The sequence below is a fragment of the Hypomesus transpacificus genome, unplaced genomic scaffold (genome assembly GCF_021917145.1).
Source record: "Hypomesus transpacificus isolate Combined female unplaced genomic scaffold, fHypTra1 scaffold_101, whole genome shotgun sequence".
Classification (NCBI taxonomy): domain Eukaryota; kingdom Metazoa; phylum Chordata; class Actinopteri; order Osmeriformes; family Osmeridae; genus Hypomesus; species Hypomesus transpacificus.
This window is the reverse complement of record NW_025813696.1, coordinates 742,417-765,604: the sequence shown is the minus strand read 5'-3', so window position 1 is coordinate 765,604 and position 23,188 is coordinate 742,417. Positions and strand designations below refer to the sequence as shown.

General features: G+C 46.4%; 2 protein-coding genes across 2 annotated transcripts; both read right to left on the bottom strand.

Moving 5' to 3' along the window:
- Positions 1–539: 539 nt before the first annotated feature.
- On the bottom strand, positions 540–13,983 carry tmem245 (transmembrane protein 245). Its single transcript, XM_047050160.1, has 17 exons — positions 13,238–13,983; positions 12,433–12,550; positions 11,826–11,921; positions 11,539–11,649; positions 11,056–11,244; positions 9,626–9,795; positions 6,407–6,511; positions 6,103–6,185; positions 5,727–5,817; positions 5,437–5,535; positions 5,035–5,169; positions 4,638–4,760; positions 4,409–4,554; positions 2,444–2,544; positions 2,196–2,370; positions 1,921–2,115; positions 540–1,816 (listed from the first exon to the last, which is right to left on the bottom strand). Exons 1-17 carry the CDS (start codon positions 13,823–13,825, stop codon positions 1,765–1,767), a joined length of 2,577 nt encoding a protein of 858 aa, XP_046906116.1. The 5' UTR covers positions 13,826–13,983; the 3' UTR covers positions 540–1,764.
- A 23-nt stretch (positions 13,984–14,006) lies between these two features.
- LOC124487818 (DOMON domain-containing protein FRRS1L) lies at positions 14,007–17,460 on the bottom strand. Its single transcript, XM_047050161.1, has 5 exons — positions 16,885–17,460; positions 16,250–16,334; positions 15,918–16,056; positions 15,357–15,603; positions 14,007–15,056 (listed from the first exon to the last, which is right to left on the bottom strand). Exons 1-5 carry the CDS (start codon positions 17,087–17,089, stop codon positions 14,884–14,886), a joined length of 849 nt encoding a protein of 282 aa, XP_046906117.1. The 5' UTR covers positions 17,090–17,460; the 3' UTR covers positions 14,007–14,883.
- Between the last annotated feature and the right edge of the window lie 5,728 nt (positions 17,461–23,188).

Here is a 23,188-nt window from a genome sequence, read left to right as displayed (position 1 = left end):
GGTTTTGTAATTAGTGCTTGAAGATGAGGTTTTGTGTTTACAGTTTTGAGAAAATGGGTGGCTGTTTCAACAAATGTGTTTTATCAATCGTGAAAAACTGTAAAGGATATCACAGAGGGATATGTTTGTCTATTGTTTGTCACAAATACTGAACCATTCAACTCGTATCACTGCCAAAACTTTTGGTCACAACTGTAAGTAGGACTTAGCTACCAAAGACTGTTCAGGAAAGGAGGGAACTATTATTGTTTTCGGCTACAACGTTTCATAGAGTTTGTACTGCAACAACAAGTCATACGACGCCTTTCACAATTGTCAAGAGCACCTCCATACCACTACCCTCCTCACAGTGCAGACTCAGTCTTCAGATTGAACTCAGATTACAAGGTATTTCGGATGATCAACCGTTTGACTTTGTGTTCCATTTGTCTAACTTTCTGTTCATGATCAGCTAAAGTTCCTGATCAAATAAACTGTGTTGGTTGAGTTTGTTTCCAGGGATGATTCATTATATTACCCTGACACAGACAGACACCCTCTTAGTTCAAATTGTAATATTTATTAGCTCAGTGCATTTCCAGTAGAAAATACAGCAAAGATACATTACAAAGTACATAAGTCTCGGGTTAATGGCAAAGTCCCAAATCATACATCTCCCTACGTCTCTATCATTAGATTACAGTATAACCAATGTTACACTTCAGGCGGCTAGCACATTACCCATTTTTGCTGTGGATGTGGATTACAGATTATTTATCAGTACAAATAGTTTGACTGGTGTATACAAATGTATATTTGTAAGTGTTTTATAATAAGCATGGTGTGTGTGAATGTGATGCAGTTGATAAGTGTTGAGTGAGCTGTGTGTAGTCAACGTAACAAATCGATATGTCTGAGTGATAGATCAAAGATACACAGGGGCACTAAACAGGCCATGCCCAATATCAATCCTAACCTTATCAAAACATTCATCTGAGGTAACCGATATGCAGGGCCCAAACTCCACACAAGAGGTCCTGACTCCCAGAGCAGGCAGTGCCTGAATACAGAGCCAGTCACCATGCGAGGTACCTGCTTAACATGACACATCACAGAAACACATCAAAGAACAAGTTAAGAAACCACATAAATGTCAATGATATTTACATTTAACAGTAAACTTGATAAAGAATAAAACAAGCATAAAAACAGAAGCAACCAAGCCAGATCCTGGAGAGATGCAAGGGACAGCATTCTCCATGTTCCAGCCCAGCCTCCATCTCAGAGAGCTCGGCTGCTCTAAAGGAGGCCCTGGGACAGTCAGACTGATGGGACTGGAAACATGGCACATGGCTCTTCTAGGATCAGGCCTGATCACCGCTGGATGAGATAAGAGCACAGAACTAGTGCAACACTTAACGATGAACAACCTGTCTGAACTTTGACCTCTGGGTAGAAAGAGGGAGCAGGGCTAAGCCCCTCCCCTCTAGTTAGTCTGCAGAGCATTTTGTAGAGATACCCTAACCCACACATTTTACCATGATTTCGAGGCACTGAATTCAATGATATCACCCAACAGCAAACATTATGCCTAATGTGGGCGTTGGCCCATAGAAGTTGAGCTGAGGCACAGAGCACTCCACTGCTGGCAAACAGAAGACATCCAGGGTAACCATGGCTCCTGCCCCTGTGCCCCCATCAGGGAGACCCTGTAGCACAGAGATGTCAGGGATGGGTCTGTTTACTCCTAGAAAACCAACCAATGGGAAGTCAGAAACACCCCTCTCACTCATCGCTCGCTCTCTTCAGCACCGAGGGGGTGGAGTCAGTGAAAGGCCTGAAGACATGAATAGAAAAAAACAGTTTTTAAAAATGACAAAAATACCACGTTGTAGCTATAAAACAATGCATGTGTGTGTGGACGTGAGTGTGTATACACACCTAGCGGGATACACAGGCCAGCTTGCTTGGACGGGTGTTGGCTGAGCAGAACTGGGGCTCATAAGCATGGCACTGTAGATGTTGGCTGCCACCACCAGGATGCAGAGCAGGATGGGCCCGATGATGGCCCCCTCCAAACCCAGATAGTACGCTCCGCCAGCCACAGCTAGGCCTGTCAGGTAGGGGTGCCCACCTCTACATAGAGGGGACCAACGTGTCATCACAGAAGAGACACACACAAACACACACACAAAGATCCACGAACCCTCTCTTACCCTGATATGTCGGAGTAGATGGCAGTGTCTACAAAGTAGGTTGGTAGCAGATGGCAGAACAGCAGCAGCAGAGCCCTTACACCCTCTCCCTGAGCCAACCACAGGTCACAGACAGCAGGTAGCGCCGCCCAGTAGGTCCCCAGGAACGGCACGGCCCCCAGGATGGCAGCCAGAGCTACGGAGGGGGGTGAAGGGGGGTTCAGTTTCATCAAGCCAAGGTAACTATACCACACACACACAATACTTACCAGAAGGGATGAAGACTATGTTGATGCCAAAGATGGTGTGTGTGAGCCAGGTATAGAGGCCATAGAAGCCAGCCATCTTCAGAGACGCATCAAACACCCCTCTGACACACACACCACACACACCACACACACACAGTTATTATAGACACATGTTATTAGATGCATCAAACACCCCTCTGAGACACACAGTTATTATATTATATATATTTACACTGTATATGTGTGTGTTATTGATGTGTGTGTATGTATGTGTGAGTGTATATGTACAGTGCCCTCCAAAAGTATTGGAACAGTGAGGCCAATTCCTTTATTTTTGCTGTAGACTGAAAACATTTGGGCTTGACATCAAACGATGAATGTGAAACCAGAGATCAACGTTTCAGCTTTTATTTCCAGGTATTTACATCAGGATCTGATGCACAAATTAGAAAATATCACCTTTTTGTTCGAACCCACCCATTTGTCACGTGAGCAAAAGTATTGGAACATGTGACTGACAGGTGTGTTTTGTTGCCCAGGTGTGTCCTATTACATACATTATTCAATCAATAAATACCACTGAATGTCTACACTCAGGTTCAGATTGGGTAAGATAGGTTTTGTCTATGCAGACTGTATTCAGAGGTGAAAACAACATGAAAACCAGAGCGCTGTCTTTGGGTGAAAAACAAGCAATTGTGAGTCTTAGAGAAGATGGAAAATCAATCAGAGCCATTGCAGAAACATTGGCCATAGCCAGTACAACCATTTGGAATGTCCTGAAGAAGAAGAAAACTACTGGTGTACTAAGTAACAGACGTCGAACAGGTAGACCAAGGAAAACATCAGCAGTTGATGACAGAAACATTGTGAGAGCTGTAAAGAAAGACCCTAAAACAACTGTTAGTGAGATCAGCAACAACCTCCAGATGGCAGGAGTGAAGGTATCACTATCTACTGTTCGCAGAAGACTTCATGAACAAAAGTACAAGGGCTACACCAGAAGATGCAAACCACTCATTAGCAAGAAGAATAGGAAGGCCAGGCTGGAATTTGCCAAAAAGTACAGAGATGAACCTCAAAAATTCTGGGACAAAGTTTTATGGACTGATGAGACAAAGATTAACTTTTACCAAAGTGATGGAAAGGCTAAAGTTTGGAGAAAGAAAGGAACTGCTCATGATCCCAAACACACAAGCTCATCTGTGAAACACGGTGGAGGTAATGTCATGGCTTGGGCTTGCATGGCTTCTTCTGGGACGGGCTCATTAATCTTCATTGAGGATGTAACACATGATGGCAGCAGCAAAATGAACTCGGAAGTCTACAGAAACATTTTGTCTGCCAATTTAAGGAAAGATGCAACCAAACTGATTGGCAGAGCCTTCATCATGCAGCAAGATAACGACCCAAAACACACTGCCAAAACAACAAAGGAGTTCATCAGGGGCAAGAAATGGAAGGTATTAGACTGGCCAAGTCAATCTCCAGAAAACCCTATAGAGCATGCATTTTACCTGCTTAAGAGGAGACTGAAGGGAGGAACCCCACAAAACAAACAACAACTGAAAGAGGCTGCAGTGAAAGCCTGGGAAAGCATCAAAAAGGAAGAATGCAAAAGTTTGGTGACGTCAATGGGTCACAGACTTGCTGCAGTTATTGAAAGCAAAGGATTTGCAACTAAATATTAAGTCTTATTCACTTAAATATGTTTTAAGTATATCTGTTCCAATACTTTTGATCACATGACAAATGGGTGGATTCAAACAAAATGTGATATTTTCTTAGTTGTGCATCAGATCCTGATGTAAATACCTGGAAATAAAAGCTGAAACGTTGATCTCTGGTCTCACGTTCATTATTTGATGTCAAGCCCAAATGTTTTCAGTCTACAGCAAAAATAAAGGAATTCGCCTCACTGTTCCAATACTTTTGGAGGGCACTGTATGTATATGTGAGTGTGTGTGTCCGTATGTGTGTGTGTACCTGATGGCCTCCTCCACAGACTGGCCTATAATGTTGGAGGAGGCTCCGGGCTGGGACAGCGGGGTGAGACTGATCACCCACTTGACTGGCTTGTAGTTCTCTCCACTGGAGCTCAGCAGGTAGAATAGGGTGGTCAGGAAGATGACCTACACACACACACACACACGATATAGCAAAGCAACAAGAGAGTCGCAACACAATAGAGAGTGAACGTGTCTGTGAGACTCACAAGGCTCAGGACAAAGTTCAGCAGAGCCGTGCCGCTGTGGAACAGGACAGTGAGGAGAGTGGTTGTCGTGGAAAACAGCAGCCCAACGTTTCGACTCATCACTACCCACAGAGACTCCATTATCTAGGGTTAGGGTTAGAACACACATCACACACACCACTAGTGCACCCACCCACGCCACACACACTCAGAGTGTGCACACATCACACAAACTGAAACCACTCAGACAGGGTGAGAATACACTTCGAGAATACAGTACACACTTCCCACACACTGAAACCACACACACACACACACACACACACACACACACATACTGATTCCCACAGGTATACACACACAAACACAAAGCGAGAACACACACTACACAGACAGTATAGACACAGCACACACTCACAGAGAGCAACGTCTCGATGTTCTCCTGTACAAAGGAGGCAACATCCTGCCAGTCTAGGATGTCTCCCAGCCAGCTGCTCTGCCTCTGCAGGGTCAGCTTGTGGCCCCGGCCCTGACGCCCAGTCTGGGTAGTGTTCTGAAACACACACACACACACAAACACGTACACACACACACATATGTATACGCACACATACACAAACATGTATACACACACACATATGTATACGCACACATACACAAACATGTATACACACACACATATGTATACGCACACATACACAAACATGTATACACACACATACACAAACATGTATACACACGTACACAAACCCTGATAGTCAGACTCAACCAATATTTAAGCTGATCAGAAGGATGATTATGGAGTGTGTTTGTGTGTTACCTTGACGAACCAGGAGTGGTAGAGTCGGTCCCAAAGTTCTAGAACCTGCTTCTCAATGACAGCTGTGTGATTCACCTTATCCCCTAACATCTTATGGAGCTGCACACACACACAGACATCCATGAGGGTCTATAGACACTAACCTAATGTGCCCCTAGTCAAGCAGATGGCCTGTGCTACAGGGTGCCTGTGCTACAGGGTGCCTGTGCTACAGGGTGCCTGTGCTACAGGGTGCCTGTGCTACAGGGTGCCTGTGATACAGGGTGCCTGTGCAGCAAGGCAGGGCCCACCTTGTTAGTGATCCATTCTCGTCCGTGCTGGTAGACATTGGTGGCAGCTGAGTTCAGAGCCTTCTGGACCACCTGCGCCTCCGGAAGTAAGCTGGGACACACACACACAGGTATGGAGCATTTCAGACAGACGCTGTGAGTGTGTGTGTGTGTGTGTGTGTGTGTGTGAGAGAGTGACTGACTGACTGACTGTGTATGGGAGAGTGTGTGTGACTTAGTGAGTGTGAGTGTATGTGAGAGGAGTGTGGGTCAGATGGCTGAGCGGTTAGGGAATCGGGCTATTAATCAGAAGGTTGCCAGTTCAATTCTGATCTTCTGGATAAGAGCGTCTGCTAAATGACTAAATGTAATGAGTGAGAAAGCGAGTGTCTCATACTTGGCCCATTCTGGGTGGTTGGAGACCGTCTCATTGATCAGGTTACTGGTGACCTCAATAATATGGACACTTTCATGGTGGACCTGGGGAGCAAGCACACACAGCTGTCCAACACTACAGTGACCTGGTTAGGGTCATTACAGTGACCTGGTTAGGGTCACTGCAGTGACCTGGTTAGGGTCATTACAGTGACCTGGTTAGGGTCATTACAGTGACCTGGTTAGGGTCATTACAGTGACCTGGTTAGGGTCACTGCAGTGACCTGCGACCAGACGGTGCAGCAGCGAGGAACACAGCTCTGTACCATAGCGGTGAGCAGCAGAGCCATCAGTAGAGTTCCTGTGACCAGCAGGAAGATGATGAAGATGCTGATGAGTTTATCCAGAGAGCGCTCCAGCCACACGATCATCTACACACAGAGAGAGGAAAACAGGGAGAGGAGAGAGAGGAGGAGGGAGAGAGAGAGGAGAGGAGAGAAAAAAAAGGATAGGAAGAGAGAGAATATAGATATAATCAGCCAGTAGGAGTCTCTGGACATGTGCTGCTGGTCATATGGAGAAACCTGTGTTCCCTGCCTCAGGTGAACACTACTCTCACAAATCCTCCCACACAACCCTCATCAGTCTGGCATCTGAAACAAGGAGCTCGCAACAGCCAATCACATGATGTACATTGGCGGTCCATCACATTGCTGTGTGTAAATTGCTGAACCAATCATTCGTGGCAGAAGAGCACACCGATTGGTCAGTGCCAAAAGGTGGTCTCTCGGGAGCTGCCGGGCTGATTAGTGAAGACTGCGGGCATAACGACGGCGCTGCACCCTGACCCTACACACCGATATCCTCACACAAACCAGGCATGAAGGCATGCATGTTCAACCCTGCAGCTCTGTGAGAGTGTGTGTGTGAGAGTGTGTTTTGACTGCAGAGACTTCAAGCCTTTCTAAAAAGGTCATGATGCCGTTATTCATCATAACAATGTTTCTGGCCATTGCCTGGTTATGTTCGCTCCTGATAATAAAAACATCTTGCGCTTTCTTTTCCTCCTTCTCTCAGTTTATCTGAGATGAAAGGAAAGATGCTAATCACCCAGGTTTCTCTATGTCCCAACCATCAAGGATGCTTTCAAACCCTATTAAATTGTGTGTGGTTAGTTCTGAGAGGTGTGTGTGTGTAAACCACCAGGCGTCAGGAGGATAAGTGTGTGAGTTAGTGCACACAGTCACACACAGCCCAAGTATGGCTGCATCTCAATACTGATGCTAAGCTCTCTTCTGGCAGGACAGGACAGCTCAACGTACCACAGCTCTGTGTGGGATTTAGAAAGATAGTGTTTGTGAGAGCTGCCCAAATGATCCTCAGATTATGGAAAGGCACATCTCTCCTAATGTAGCTTAACTTAATATGCACATGTCAGGTAGCATGTCAGCATGATAGCTAGAGTTAGTAAGGAAAGTGAGCACTTTAAAGAGGTCATGGGACTAAGCATTGCTGGGACACTGGTGATCACAGTCACCACAATGGTCAAATGTATTTAACCATATTAAGTCAATATATGTTTGTGCACAACTAACCCTAACTCTAATAAGGAGTGTCCCAACCCATCCCCTCTCCTTTCCAGTGTAAAACCCACAATGGACCTGTTTTATCACAGATACGTATTCCCAGGACCCCCCTTTTCCCCCTCCCCTTGCCCTGTCAGGTGGTCAACATACTGTCCTGGTTACAGAAACCCCGCCCCTCATATAGCTACATGCAGCTCAAACACTCTGAAGCCGACCAGTCAAACAAGTCACAGTAGGGAGAAACTACGGAGGGCTGAGGAGCCAATGAGCTCACCCCACCGTAGCCTCAGCAGTATGTAGCAAGAAGCGAGCAGGAAATGAGGGCAGGGGGCTTAGACAGGTGGACAGGATGGAGGGATGATAGTGGATGGGGAGAGCGTGAGATCACGGTACAGCAGGGTGAGCTCACTGCCACGCACACACACACTTCTGCTCTTTCTCAGCTGCTCACTCCAGAACTCACACACACACACACACAGACACACGCGCACACACACACACACACACACACACACACATACATACATACATACATGTTTATAAACGCACGCATACACTTGCATGATCTCTCTCTCAGCACTCCTCCAGGTCATTACCTGCTTGTTAAGCCAACGCCACAGCTTTAGGAAGAGACAGAGACACATTCAGGGATTATTATGGGGCACATGGTACCCAAGCAACAAGAACTCAGCCTCTTGAACAGAGCAGGATACACAGACCAGGATACTGGTAGACACCAGGAGGATACTGGTACACACCAGGAGGATACTGGTACACACCAGGAGGATACTGGTACACACCAGGGTACTGGTACACACCAGGGTACTGGTACACACCAGTAGGATACTGATACACACCAGGATACTGGTAGACACCAGGAGGATACTGGTACACACCAGGATACTGGTAGACACCAGGAGGATACTGGTACACACCAGGGTACTGGTACACACCAGTATAATACTGGTACACACCAGGGTACTGGTACACACCAGTAGGATACTGGTACACACCAGGGTACTGGTACACACCAGTAGGATACTGGTACACACCAGGATACTGGTAGACACCAGGAGGATACTGGTACACACCAGGGTACTGGTACACACCAGTAGGATACTGGTACACACCAGGATACTGGTAGACACCAGGAGGATACTGGTACACACCAGGGTACTGGTACACACCAGTAGGATACTGGTACACACCAGGGTACTGGTACACACCAGTAGGATACTGGTACACACCAGGATACTGGTACACACCAGGAGGATTCTGGTACACACCAGGAGGATTCTGGTACACACCAGGGTACTGGTACGTGTGGTAAAGTAGGCGGGGCTTACAAAGGAGAATGGGGCAGGCAGGTTGTGATTGGGTGCAGGGAGTTTCAAAAGTTTTGAGAAGGATGCCAATCATTGTAATTGGATATCAGAGGTGTCAACAAGTGCTTGGACCAGAAAAAGAGTACAGGCGTGGACGTCAAGCTAGCGTGTGAGACGAGGAGGTGAAGCATCAGTGAAATCTTCAGAAGGGACTCTGACATGCAGCAGACAGCAATCTTATCAATGATTGAACATGTCATGTTTAAATTTCAATGTTTAATTTCCTCTAATCTACCTGGCAGAACTCACAGGGGGTACTTCCCCCTCAATGACCAATCAGCTGCTTCAAAAGACGGCTGTTCTCCATGACAATTGCTATGAACCATTTAGAAAACCTCCTTTCAGAGATACGAAGAAACACTGTAGTTACTAGTAATTAAACCTTCTGCACAGTGCAGACCTCAACAGCATCCGGTAAGCTACTTCTAATTATCAGTGATTTTAGACTTCTTCAACATTATAATCCTTATTCTATCAAAAAATGCAGCCAACTGCACACCAGTGGGGGACTGGAACATGCAGGTTTAGTGTATCGCTCAGTGAAAGGTTGTGGCATTTTGAGTGTGTGTGTTACCTTGGTGTCGACACGGAGCAGGAACTGAGCAAGGCCTTTGATTGGTCCAGGTAGGAGGGCTTCCTGTCGCTCCCAGCAGAACCTCTGCAGCACCTCCCACCATGACATCAGCCTCCGCTTAGCAAATCCCTTCAGGCCAAAACGCACCACTATCTTCTTCAGTACCCATACTACAAAAAACACAAATACACTCAGTCTGCCATATGTAATAATTAGATTTGCAAACTGTCAGGTTCTGTGCAGGAGCATGTGCATTAGGGCTGGGCAATATGGGTGAAGAATTATCAATATATTTATATTTCCATTCAATAACGATAATTAAGACAATAGACCACAGATCGGTAGTAGCAGCTAAATAAGTCTCTTCCTCAACTTTTTCTCTACACTCGGCATAAAGTTAAGGCAGCAAGGGAGCACGTACCTGGGGTCAAGTAACTTAAGCTTTTTAAAACCTTGCTTTTTATCAATACCTTGGCGCAAACTCACACTTTCTGCATGTTCCAGCAAGTGATTTTGCTTCAGGTGGTAAAAAAGGTTTGTCGTATTACCAGACTTGGTAGTCACCTGTTTGTTTACTACACAATTTGCACCGAACATTGCTCTGCTCTATCTTGGATTTCAAAAAGCCAAACCACTTCCAAATAACTGAAGAAGACAAACCCTTTTTATCAATCAATTCTTAATTGGAATGGAATGGGATGAGCACGGAGCTAAATCAATGTCCAAACATGATCCAGTTTAAAAGAAGGTTCAAATCAATGATTTTCATAAGGTAAAGGGATGAGGGTGTGAATTAAGAAGGAAATTATAATTATATGGATATAAATACTGATTGTATAGATATGTATGTAGATATGGATATATTGATTGTTTATAAATATAAATATAGATATATGCATTGTATAAATATATAAAATATAAAAGATTTATAGTATATTGGGTTGTATGTAAATGGCAAGTGTGGTGTGGAGGAAAGGGGCAGGATTAAATAAGTGTAAACTTCTTCCTGCTCCTTTTCAGGCATATCTCAACAACACAGATAATTTGTTTGGTTTTGTTTTTGTGAAAACATAGTTTTGTTTGTTGTATTTCCATGCTTTTCATTTTGTTTTGTATGTGGATATGTCTGAAATAAAACTAAATCAAATTCAAATTCAATTGGAAGTTGCTCCCTCGCCATGGTTATCGCTGCCACTGTTTTCGGCAATAAGACTTATTTTCCGCGGTTAACATTAGCTACTCCACTCGAGGTGCTCAGTATATTTAAGTGAGCGAAGGCTACCATTTCTCCGCAACTTCCTGCTTCATCACAGAAATTAAATGGACCGCTGATTTTTATTATTGAAAATGAATTAAGGTTACGATATCTTTATTGAGGGAAGTCATTACTGATTTTTTTTTTTACATTTTTGTGTATAGAGGAATATTACCAGCCACAGGGATGGGTAGCAGCTGCAGGATCCACAGGTTGAGCCACACCTGCACCAGCAGGACAGCCCAGAGCAGCAGGACAAAGTAGATGTCGCTGGCTCTCTGGGAGCTCTTCTCACGGTAGAACAGCCCCCCGGCCTCAGGTCTGGGGGCCCGGGAAGAGAGGGGGCTGGGGGGGGGCACACCCCCTACCCAGGGAGGAGACGGGGGGAGGACAGACGGGGGGGAGGAGAGACAGAGGGGGGAGATACAGAGACAGAGGGGGGAGGAGACACAGAGGGGGGAGATACAGAGACAGAAAGGGAGATAAAAAGGAGAAACATTGAAAATTGAAAAAAAGATGATAGAAGAAAAAGAGGTTGCAGGGAACTCAAGAGAAAGAAAGAAAAAAAAAGGAGGGAAAGAATGAGGAATAAGTTTAGTCGTCACACGGACAATGACCTGCGCTGAGCATGCATGAGAGGTAATGCCTGTAGTCTCACCTGTAGGGGGCGCAGATCTGCTGGCCCCTGGGCTCATGCGCAGGTTGCTGCAGGAAATGGCCATGTAGATGGTGTTAGCAGCAAACGATAACACCTGACCAGGTAACTCACCTCCAGAGAGAAGAGAGGTGGGAGAAAGGAGAGGAGAGAGGTGGGAGGAAGGAGAGGAGAGAGTTAAGGGAAATGGTAGAACAAAAGCAGATGGAGTGTTCAAAGTGCCAGTATTTGTGATGGTTTAGTTTCACTGTACTGTGTGTATAAGTGAGTAAAAGAGAGAGAGATTACACCTTTTCCCGGGACCGGTGGTTTTTCTTGGGAACCCACTATCAGAAGAGAGACAACCACCACACATATGGGAACTCTCCATGACCCAGTTAGAGACACTGGAGGGGAGGGTGGATGGACAGAGACAGTAAGAGTGTTATACAAGAGTTCCACTACAAAAAACTCATAAACAACAATACCACCACTTTGGAGTCCTTGGTGTTAGCTTTAAGCTTTTCCATCAATCTTCTCCTCAGAACAGTCTTCTACTCTCAGATGCATTTAACATTTCAGGATTAAAGGTTATCACCTCTCCTCTGCAACAACCCCGCTGCTATTAATACTCAGGACAGCCTTGAAATACACACTGAACAGTGCACGTGTGTGTGTGAGCAGTTTATCTTCTAACAGCAGCTCTAGGCTAGCTGGTTGCAGTTTATCTTCTAACAGCAGCTCCAGGCTAGCTGGTTGCAGTTTATCTTCTAACAGCAGCTCTAGGCTAGCTGGATGCAGCTTCTCTCTCGGCCAGGCTGAAGAGGATAGTCCGCCATGGAATGCATGGCTCACTGTCTCCTGGTCTTTTCAGAATTAATCTCCAATATCTCTCCATCCCCTCCCCCCTCCCCTCACCCAGGAAGAAGAGCAGGATGGCCCAGACAGGAACAGACAGAGTCCTCAGGCTGCGCTTCGTACTGGGGCTCCACAGGAAGACCACAGCTAAAATGTACCCCACCACTACTGTACACACCTGGGGGGAGGGAAGAGAGAGAGGGGAGAAAGAGAAAAGAGATTAAAAAGGTGCAGAGGGAAGGAGAAATACATTGAAAAGCATCTTGAAAAGAAATAATCTCAACGTCTGCAAAGGTTCACAATAGGGGTGGGGGATATATTTTTTTAAGTATATATATATATCTTTCTTTTTCAAAAAATCTCAGAAAAATCGTTAATAGATTTGTAATCAAATCCTTACCCCAAAAATCGAATCGTGAGGTACCAAAAGATTCCAACCCCTAGTTCACACAAAGACTACATTAGCTGATGAAATCCAATACTGCTCGGGCGCTACTTGGTTATTTTTAGACGCAGTAGCATTAGAAAAGTCTGAGACTGAGAACAGTGTCTAATTACGTAACAGGGATCCTGATAAAGTTGACTTTTTGTCAACTTGATAACATTGATTAGCCCAGTTCAGATTCATTTGAACCTTCTAGAGTATGTTTCCTATATTGCAGTTCCATAAATGTACTATTAATGAATTGTTAAACAGAAAGCAAGTTCCTGTGTTTTTTCTACATATTAATCGTGACAGTTATGGTTTGTAGTAACCCTGCCACGCCTACCGTCTGATCCAGTGTAATGTACCTTCCTGTTGTTGAGTGTGACAAGTTTGTTGCTGTGGCCGGGGCGTGCCCCGCTGTCTCCCCCTGTCACTCACCAACATGGCGTGGAAGCAGTCCAGCACGCTACCGATGATGTCACCCGCTTGCCCGAGGATCAACTGCATGCCGACCAGCCTCCAGAGCCGGTAGAGCAGGTAGAGAAGCGGCGCGCCCACCCCGAGCACCATAAGCACCACGAGCCTCTCCAGGACCAAGGATCCCAACGCCTCCACCCCGTGGTTCACGCACCACACAGGCACCAGCAGAGTGCCAACAACTATTGGCGTCCCGGTATCTTGGAGACTGTTGAGCCAGGAGCGGCCGAGGCGGGCCAGGGAGTGCTTGAACGGGTGGAGGAAAGTCCCGCAGAGCACTGCCCATAGAAGCGGCCGGAGAAACGCTTCCAGGATAAAGTAAACCAGGACAGCAGCTCCACAACAGATTGCCACAAAGATCATAGCCCCGGTGTTGTAGAAGGCCTGTTTGATATTTTTGTCAAATTTGAGGGACGAAGGGTGGGTTAGCAACTGGCTCACCATGCCTACTGCAGGTTGAACACTCTCGGAGAAGGAGACGTAGTGAGGCCGGGCAGGTTGAGGGCTCTCCGGGGGAGCTGCCTCGGGCCCCGAATCCTCATCTGCCATCTTCCCTGGTCTGCCTCAGTCTCCTGCTTCCGCTACGTGAACAACGGAGCTCACCACGAGGGAAAAAACAAAGTCGACGTCACGTTGCAGTTGACGTAACCGTAAAAGGGCATTATGGGTAACGTAGTGTATAATGTGTCCATGCCGCGATATGTCTTCCACGTAATAAAACAAAAGATAATTATTTTCTAATGACAGTTTAATTGATAACAAACACTAGCATGGTAAATAACACAGGCAGTTTCAATGGGAAGCATTTCCGAGCAAATAACTAGTTTAGTGAGAGAGATTCCTTAACTCTTATGTACAACAGGTCAAACGGGGCCAGTGAACAACCCTCACCCTCTAGACAAACTCTCAGCTCTCCTGGTCTGTGTGGCATCCGTTTCACCATCCGTTTCACCATCCGTTACACCATCAGTTACACCAACCACAGCAGACCTACAAGTAAACAACTTTTCCCAGACACACCTACTTTCCTCATATGCTGAACACAAAAGTTGGTATGTAATTGTAGCTTGGAAAGACAAATACAGCAACGCACTCTCTATCTGGACAATATTCTACGGGCAGCTTGATATTTCAGGCCTTAGTGTATCATTAATGATCCTTACATGGGCTGGTCCAGACTGATCCAACAAGCAATCTTCTGCATGCATTAGAATGACAAGTTATGAGAAGACGAATACGGGCTCACTGGGAAGTGTGTTGGTTAATCCTTGTAGTGGTTAACATAAATATAGCAAATCAAATACCTGCTAAACCTATATGCTACTGATCTCTGCTATCTACAGTGGCTGGAACCATTGTCTGACTAGGGTAAGGGTTAGGTTGTTATGATAACACTAATTGTTGGCTTCATGATTTCTCTCATTTGTGCCAGGCATTAATAATATTAATAGACATGATTCTGTATGTAATAGCTTATGTGTATTTCTGTTCAAAGTGCACCCCGTATCCAGGATAAAAACAGGTCTTATTGCTGATTCTCCATTTCTCTTCTGTTCTCGTCTTTCCTCTTTCTCATTATGGGCTGTCCTGCTTATAGGCTGTCCTGCTTACGGGGTGCCCATGAGGAGGTAGAAGGTGAGAGCCACGATGAGCAGTAGGCAGAACGGAGAAGAGAAGGTCTGGTAGGCTGTGGAGGGCATGAAGATGTCCTCATACTTATAGATGCTGATCATGTGATCACTGACGGGGGGAGCGTCAATGTCATGTCTGGTGATAGAGCCTGGGATGGGGAGGGGTGGGGAGGGGAGGGGAGGGGAGGGGAGGGGAAGGGAAGGGAGGGGAGGGGAGGGGAGGGGAGGGGAGGGGAGGGGAGGGGAGGGGAGGGGAGGGGAGGGGAGGGGAGGGAGGGAGGGGTGGGGAGGGGTGGGGTGGGGTGGGGTGGGGTGGGGTGGGGTGGGGTGGGGTGGGGTGGGGTGGGGAGGGGTGGGGATGGAGTGTCAGGAGGAGAAGAGAGGTTGATTTAGTTTCATTTACGTAAACATTAATTTTCTGTCCATTCACTTCCCAACAACCCACTGACCTTGTATGGCCGGGCCCCAGGCAAACAGGTAGTACCAGGACAGGTGCAGGTCCACCAGAGTCTCCTCGCGGGGGACATACAGCGGGCGCTTGAAGCGACAGGTAACCCTGTTGTTCTCAAACAGTCCCTCCTCATCCCGTGCCGGGTTCCTCTTGATCTCTTTGGCCCACTGGCCCACGTTGTAGAAGTGGTGGATACGCACACGCCCGTTATCGTCATGGACACAGCCCATGACATCATCTCCTCCCTGATAAAGAATAACGTGTTTATTATTTTTTTCAACTTTGTGTTCTTAGAGCAACATTGACCTGTATTAATTTTTGCAGATGCTGTTATCCAAAGCAGTGTGCTGTTCAAAGAGTATTACAGTAGTAAGTGTCATGGAATTATTTGTATGATGTATGACATGGTGCATTAATAGCTTTCCCCATTTGGAATATTGCAGATTTTCACAGACAAGACAGTGCTAAATGAATCAAATGAATGTAACATCAAGGATGCAAACACCAACATCTTCATCAAGGTCAAAGTGTGTGGTTTGGCACCATGACAGCAGCTCACCATCTTCTTGTCGGAGGAGAAGCCCACAGCCACCCAGCCGTCTGTGTCTGCGCTCATCTCGTACTCCACATCTGTCCCGATCCTGCGGTAGCTCAGGAAGTAGTCACACGTCTCTGCATCGCAGCCCGGCTTCCCATACCTGCAGAGAAAGAGCGAGCAGACTCACTGACACCTAGAAGAAGAGGGAGGAGATCCTGTAGCTTCTGTGAACATGAGCCCTAAGGCATGCAGCTGGGAACACACACACACACCCCCACACACACCCACACACACCCCCCCCCACACACACACACACACACACACACACAGACACACACTGAAACGGTTCTAACCTGATGCAACCCTTGGTTACTCCACAGTCTGTAACCTTGATCCTGGCAAATGGATCAACAGGAGGCGCTGTGGGGAAGGGGTAACCTGGAGAACAAACCAGCACACATTTAGAACAGACACTGAAGCATAACCAACCTAACTAACCTGGCAGTAAGGTAGACAAATGTTTGAGGCCAGGAGATGTGTGGGAAAGATTGTGCACGCCCTTTTAGAGAGAGAGAGAGGAGAGAGAGGAGAGAGAGATGGGGAAGAAGCAGGGAGCTGCCCAGGGTGCTGAACGTGATCTGTGTTCTGACCATACGAATGGAAAGTTAAGAACTGGCACAAAGACACAGTGGTACACCGAGTGGTTTGCCATGCTCAAATGACCTTGTGTTTACACGTCGACACACCAAGTCATCATTATGAGCCAACGGTTACGGTTAACGTTTACGGTTACCGTAAAGTAATGCAGACTCGTATGTTTGTGTGAAATAGCTCCTTCACCATAAACAAGCTTGTTTACATTAGTGAGACAGAATGGGTGAGTAAAATACACTTCATGCCAATTACCAAAAACGCCTGACATGCTAATGCTGTCACAAATGGTTAGTGTCATCGGGAAGCAAACAGCGCATCCTACAGTGATGCTCACCATCGTCCGACAGATAACGGGACTCCAGAAACTCGGAAGCGAAGGTGCTATATGAGTCCTTGTGAGGCTCTTTATGGCCCGGTTCTCCGTGGTCTCCGTGGCTGGCCCGAAGTGCACCCTCATCGGTGGGGCTCGGATGGACCCCCCACCAACAGCCGTGATTCAGTAGCAGCGTTAACTGAAGAAGGCTACGCAGAGATATCATGGCCAAAAGAACAACAAATTCTAGACAAAAGAAAAATCTATCGGAATCTTCATTGTTGATCGTTTTCGAGCTTCTCTAATTTATATGAGAGATTGATCTCGTCACTGAATCATTTCCGCATCGCAAATGCTTGTGTCGTAGCTTGCTTTCAAACGAAGAGTGAGGGACGGGTTCAGCGGATGATAAGGTTAGGCTTCTAAAACCGAAATTAGTAAAATTTGTAACAGAGCGCTTCTGTTTGGGCAATCCATTTAATCCCCGTGAGATTCCTTGTTTTGCTGGTCCAAGGCCGCAATCTTCAGATATGTGATAAAAGAAATCAGACGTAAACACGAATGGTCTCGTCCAGGTCACTCTGACTCTACCATCATATTCACTCACGTTGCCATCCAATAGGAAACCACGACGTGCAGCGGCCGTGATCAATCTCTTGGATTTTGAATTTCCTCTTAATTCCAACCACCAACATTTGTGAAAATATGTTTATTCGTTACTCAGGATGAGTTCCTATGCACCTTGATATAACCTGGTGTACTCCTGCTATAAGCATATTCTTATCCAAAAGAGTAGAGAGGAAAATAACCTTAAATCAAAAGGAGTAGAGATTGACGGAAAAGCAACATTATGATTTAGTGAGGAGAGTGAGATAATCTAGTCAGTCTAGTCTAAATCCACGTGTCAGTTGTTTATAACATTGTGTGCAGTGTGCAGAACACCAAACTTAAATGTACTGGGTTGAAGGGTTCGAACTGTATGTAAATCATGTGCATAATAGCTCGGATAGATCACATGGGTACATTACATTTACATGTATGCATTTAGCAGACACTTTTAACCAAAGCGACTTCCAAGAGAGAGCTTTACAAAAGAGCATAGGTCACTGATCATATTAACGAGGTAGTCCCAAACATTGCAAGCAGCCAAAACATGAAGCATACATTGTGAAAAAACTAAACAAGTGCCAAAAGGGAAGACCCATAGGAGCATGCAGTTATACAAGTTACAAATTAAAACAACATGAACCACAAAAAGTGCAGGACTGTACCTGTAGAAGAACAATCAACAGTAAAATATTTCAAAGCGAGTACAAGACTTAACTTCGTTATTGGATCAAAGCTGACCACTGCCCTACAGTACATAGGGGTCTACAACCTACAAAGGGTATTTTGGGAGACGCATCACTTGAGTGCTAATGTCTGTGTTTGACTTCATGCAGCGGCGGCGGTGCCGACAGTCGGCTGCAGCCGGCTGCCTTGAAGCTAAGAATGCCATTGGCTGCTTCAAGTCAGCCGGGCTGCAGGCGCCTGCAGGCGACGCCGGCGCTACATGAAGTCAAACACACCTATTGCCACATGGTGGGAGTATAGGAGTTGTAATCCCAGATTCCATTGTCTGATCAGCAGGGAGCCTGGACAGTGGACACTCTGACCAGTGAGCTGTCGGTATATGGAAGCAAATCAGTGACTTGATCTTTGAATTTCAAAAAGCATCAGGTCATATCTCTTAAACACAACCGATGTATCCATACAGCTGGAGGTTAGTTACCCTCGTGTGTCAGTCAAGCTCTACTAATATTCAGGTGATGAAAGACCCTGTATGTCCATGACCCAGAGTCCTGCAGAACATCCGAGGGGCTGCTGGCAGAGAGAGGTGAGTCTAGGAGAACCGTTACACCCAGCCGCAGGTACATCTGGAACTGAGCCATTGTGTGAGTAAATGGAGGGATGCTCTGCTGTAAAAGACAGGGTGTTGTTCCGGGAGTACAACGGTACTTAGAAATGGTTTGCTGGACCCAATGTTAGATTCCTCAAGGATCACAAATCAGTGGTAACTGATTTAAATTGTTGTGCTCGCTGTGAATTTTTTTTTGTTGCTGTTGCTTGCTTTTCTACAGGTACACTTGCACTTCATGTTGTTTAATTGTAACTTGGGTAACTACATGCTCTTATGGTTCAGGCAGGAGGACTCAGTAATGTTCTGTTACTTGATACTTTATTACACACGTTACAATACATTATTGTAATATTCGATTTGGCGTATGGTTGTGCTCGCAGCGGCTCCCTGCCGCACCCAACTGAGACACCGTCTCCTGAGACATCGTCTCGACATCCGTGCAGAGAGCAGCGACGCATTCGCCCTGAGAGGAAGAAAAAGAAGAACCAGACAAAAGGGGGGAGGACGGGGAGGTGGAGGCCACAGGAGACCGAAAGCATGTGTTGCACTAGCAATGCAGGAGCTGGGATCCCTGTTATATACCCCGCCCTATTAGGAGGGTGTGCCTTGACGCTTGATGACAATTGCTGTGACGCGCTAGGTCTCGCGTCCCGCTGCATGAACCTGCTCCGCTTATTTCTTCCCTTTGGCTCTTATTTTGGTTGTTCCCAATATGTGCTTCATGTTTTGACTACCCACAATGCTGTGGGGCTATCTTGTTGTTATTATCAGTGACCTATGCACTTTGTAAAGCTCTCTCTTGGAAGTCGCTTTGGATAAAAGCGTCTGCTAAATGAATAAATGTAAATGTAATGTGTCATGGCCTCCATCAAACTGTAGGGGCTGCTGGTGTAACACTGAACTAAAGACAAATTGCTGTATGGAAACAGACTTTATGTCCCTCACAGTACCAGACCCAGCTAATTATGTGTATGAAGAGAACGGAACAACTGCCAAACCGTGTGTGTGGCGCATGTTTAACACACACTTAGACAACCCTGCACACACAAACCTGTCTCTGACCTGTCCCCATAATCAATCACCTGACACTTTTCTCTCCAACTCTCTCAGTTCATCTCTCTTTTTCTCACTTTGTCTCTGTCTTTCTCTCTCTCAATCCCTATATATCTTGATTTCTTTCACTCTCTACTTTTCTCTCAGTTCATTTCTCTTTCTCTCTCTCATTCCTCTTTTCTAACCAATTACCACTCCATGCAGGGGGCAGTGCATGCTGGGTTATGAGAGACTCTGGGCATACCTGTCCTATCTTAATAACCTTAAAATGGATGCTCATTAACACACACAAACACACTCTCTCACACACACAGAGATTGCTGCTCTCACTCCCACACCTAACCCTAACCCAGGATTTAGAAAGAGAGAGTGACACATAGAGAGGGAGAATACGAAAGTAAAGAGTGTTCTAAAAAAAATGGAGAGGGAGAGAAGAAAGGCGAGAAGGGAGAGCGATAGAGAGAGACTGCGAGAGAGAGAGAGAGAGAGAGAGAGAGAGAGAGAGCGATAGAGAGAGACTGCTAAATGTCAGCACAGTGTCTCCTGGGTCTGAGAGACAAGTGAGTGACAGGAGAACAACGGCCTGCGGATCCATTCAGAAACACGGCCCCTGTGTGTGTGTCTGGGTTTGTTTTTTATTGCAACACACACACACATACACAGTAAGCCCTAAACGTTACGGGGGATCAGCAGTGATGGGGTTGGCTTAGTCATTGCTGTCAGTCAATAATGGCCACTTGAGAATTTTGAAAATACTAACCTATTGAACATAGTACTCCTATCTGCTCACTCAAGGTCCTATGTCTCCTCTCTCCATTTAAACCTTTGTCTTTATCTCTTGCTGTCCTCTCTCTCTCTCTCTCTCTTTTTCTCTCTCTCTCTCTCTCTCTCTCTCTCTTTTTCTCTCTGTCCTGTCTGTAGTCCCAGTTGGAGTAGAAGATGGTTTGACCAATTGGAGAAGAGTTGATCACATATTGATTCCAACACACACACACAGACACACTCACATACTTAAAAAGCAAAGCCATTTGTCTCTCTCACACACGCGCGCACACATGCACGCAAGCACACACACACACTCAAAGACGCACCACATAGGGCTTCATTTAGTAGCCGTCAGAAATCACTTGAATCACGAGGAAGGAGTACAACTGACTCCCCCCACCCACTCTCACCACCCACTCACCCCTCTCTCTCTCACCCCTCTCTCACCCTTCTTTCATAGATAAAGTCACACATACACACAATGTTACACATGTAGCTGTCAATTTGCGAACTGTGTTGTGTTCAAATGTTCAATACACTTGATCAATAAACTGTCAATGAATGCAGACATACAAGTCTATCCCTTTCTCTCTTTTTCTGTCTCTCTCTTTTTCTTTACTCCTTTTATTTCTCTCTCTGTTCTCTCTTTCTCACACTTCATCTTTTTGCTCCCAGGTAATCTAATTTGACCTCTCCACCCTCCTCAGAGATTTCAGGTCGTTGGCATAGCTTCTTTCAACACAATCTTAAATCCACATGAACATCCCACCAACAATGGTCACCCCCTCCACACACACAGACACACACACACACACACACACACACACACACACACACACACACACACACACACAGACACACACACACACACACACACACACACACACACACACACACACACACACACACACACACACACACACACACACACACACACACACACACAGGTGCAGCTTTAATTCAGGTCACTGAGTTGGATGCTGCTCCCTACTCATTCAAACAAACAAACACACACACACACACGCACACACACACACACACACACACACACACACACACACACACACACACACACACACACACACTGGAAGCTGGATCCTCTCCAGAGGCATGGAGGAGAGCAGGCCTCCATCTCTGGGTGTGAGAATGATAATCTGCTGAGAGACACTCTGGTCCTCAATGGAATCCTCCATTAAGCAGTGACATTGCTCTCTACGACTGGTAGACACACACACACAGACGGAAAGACACTCAGACTGACCCTTAAGCAGTGATTATGGTGTTGGGCCCTGGGAGCTTGGAGCTGCTCTGTCATTAGTCTGGTTAATCAAAGCTCTGCTCCAGGTTAAGCTCCACACCCTCCAGAGACAGGCTGATGAGCTGAGAGCCGTGCCCAGCCTACACAGCCTCGGCCTGGGCTACAGTGACTCCCCCGGCCCTTGCCAGCTCCAGCCACACACCGTAATCTATAACCCTACTCTGAAGTACAGGGCTGGGGCTGGTGCCTTCTGGACACTGTGGACACTCTCTGCATGGTAATGAGACACACACTACATTACGCACACACACGCACACACACACACTCCACACACACATGCACACACGCACACACACTCACACACACGTTCATGGTGGACAGACAGAAACCAAGATTCAGAAACAAGTTCCACATCCGTCGGTGTTAGGGTTAGGTGTTTGGACTAGGGTTAGGGTTAGGAGGTTAGGAGAGTGTAACAACCAGGGTTAGGGTTAGGAGAGTGTAACAACCAGGGTTAGGGTTAGCACCTCAAGGATTTACGGAGAGTGGAGAGAGCAGTCCATCACAAACACACCCTCTCTCTCTCACACACACACACACACACACACACACACACACACGCATGCCCAGGGGACGAGCACTGTTGTGTCCCTCAGAGACCCTCCAAAGAGGTGTATCTGGGTCTCCTGGCTCCTGATTGGACAGGCCCCCCATCTCCCAGAGTCCCCTGTGAGCTCATTAGCCCCAATCATCATAGCTGGATTACACCCTCAATCTATCACTAATGCACACACACACACACACACACACACACATACTCACCACAACACACACACACAAATGCACTCAAACCCACTTTCAGCAGGGTGGTGTGTGATTGTTATCGTAACCAAGGTCAGAGAAAGAAAGAGCCCCTTTAGTCTCTAACCAAACGCCTCCAACACCACACCAGGGAGAGGCAGAGGGTTAGAGGCAGAGGGTTAGGGTTAGAGGCAGAGGGTTAGGGTTAGAGGCAGAGGGTTAGGGTTAGAGGCAGAGGGTTAGAGGCAGAGGGTTAGGGTTAGAGGCAGAGGGTTAGAGGCAGAGGGTTAGGGTTAGAGGCAGAGGGTTAGAGGCAGAGGGTTAGGGTTAGAGGCAGAGGGTTATGGTTAGAGGCAGAGGGTTAGGGTTAGAGGCAGAAGGTTATGGTTAGAGGCAGAGGGTTATGGTTAGAGGCAGAGGGTTAGGGTTAGAGGCAGAAGGTTATGGTTAGAGTCAGAAGGTTATGGTTAGAGGCAGAAGGTTATGGTTAGAGGCAGAGGGTTAGGGTTAAAGGCAGAGGAACGAGGAGGCTATTTATCCAAAGCGAC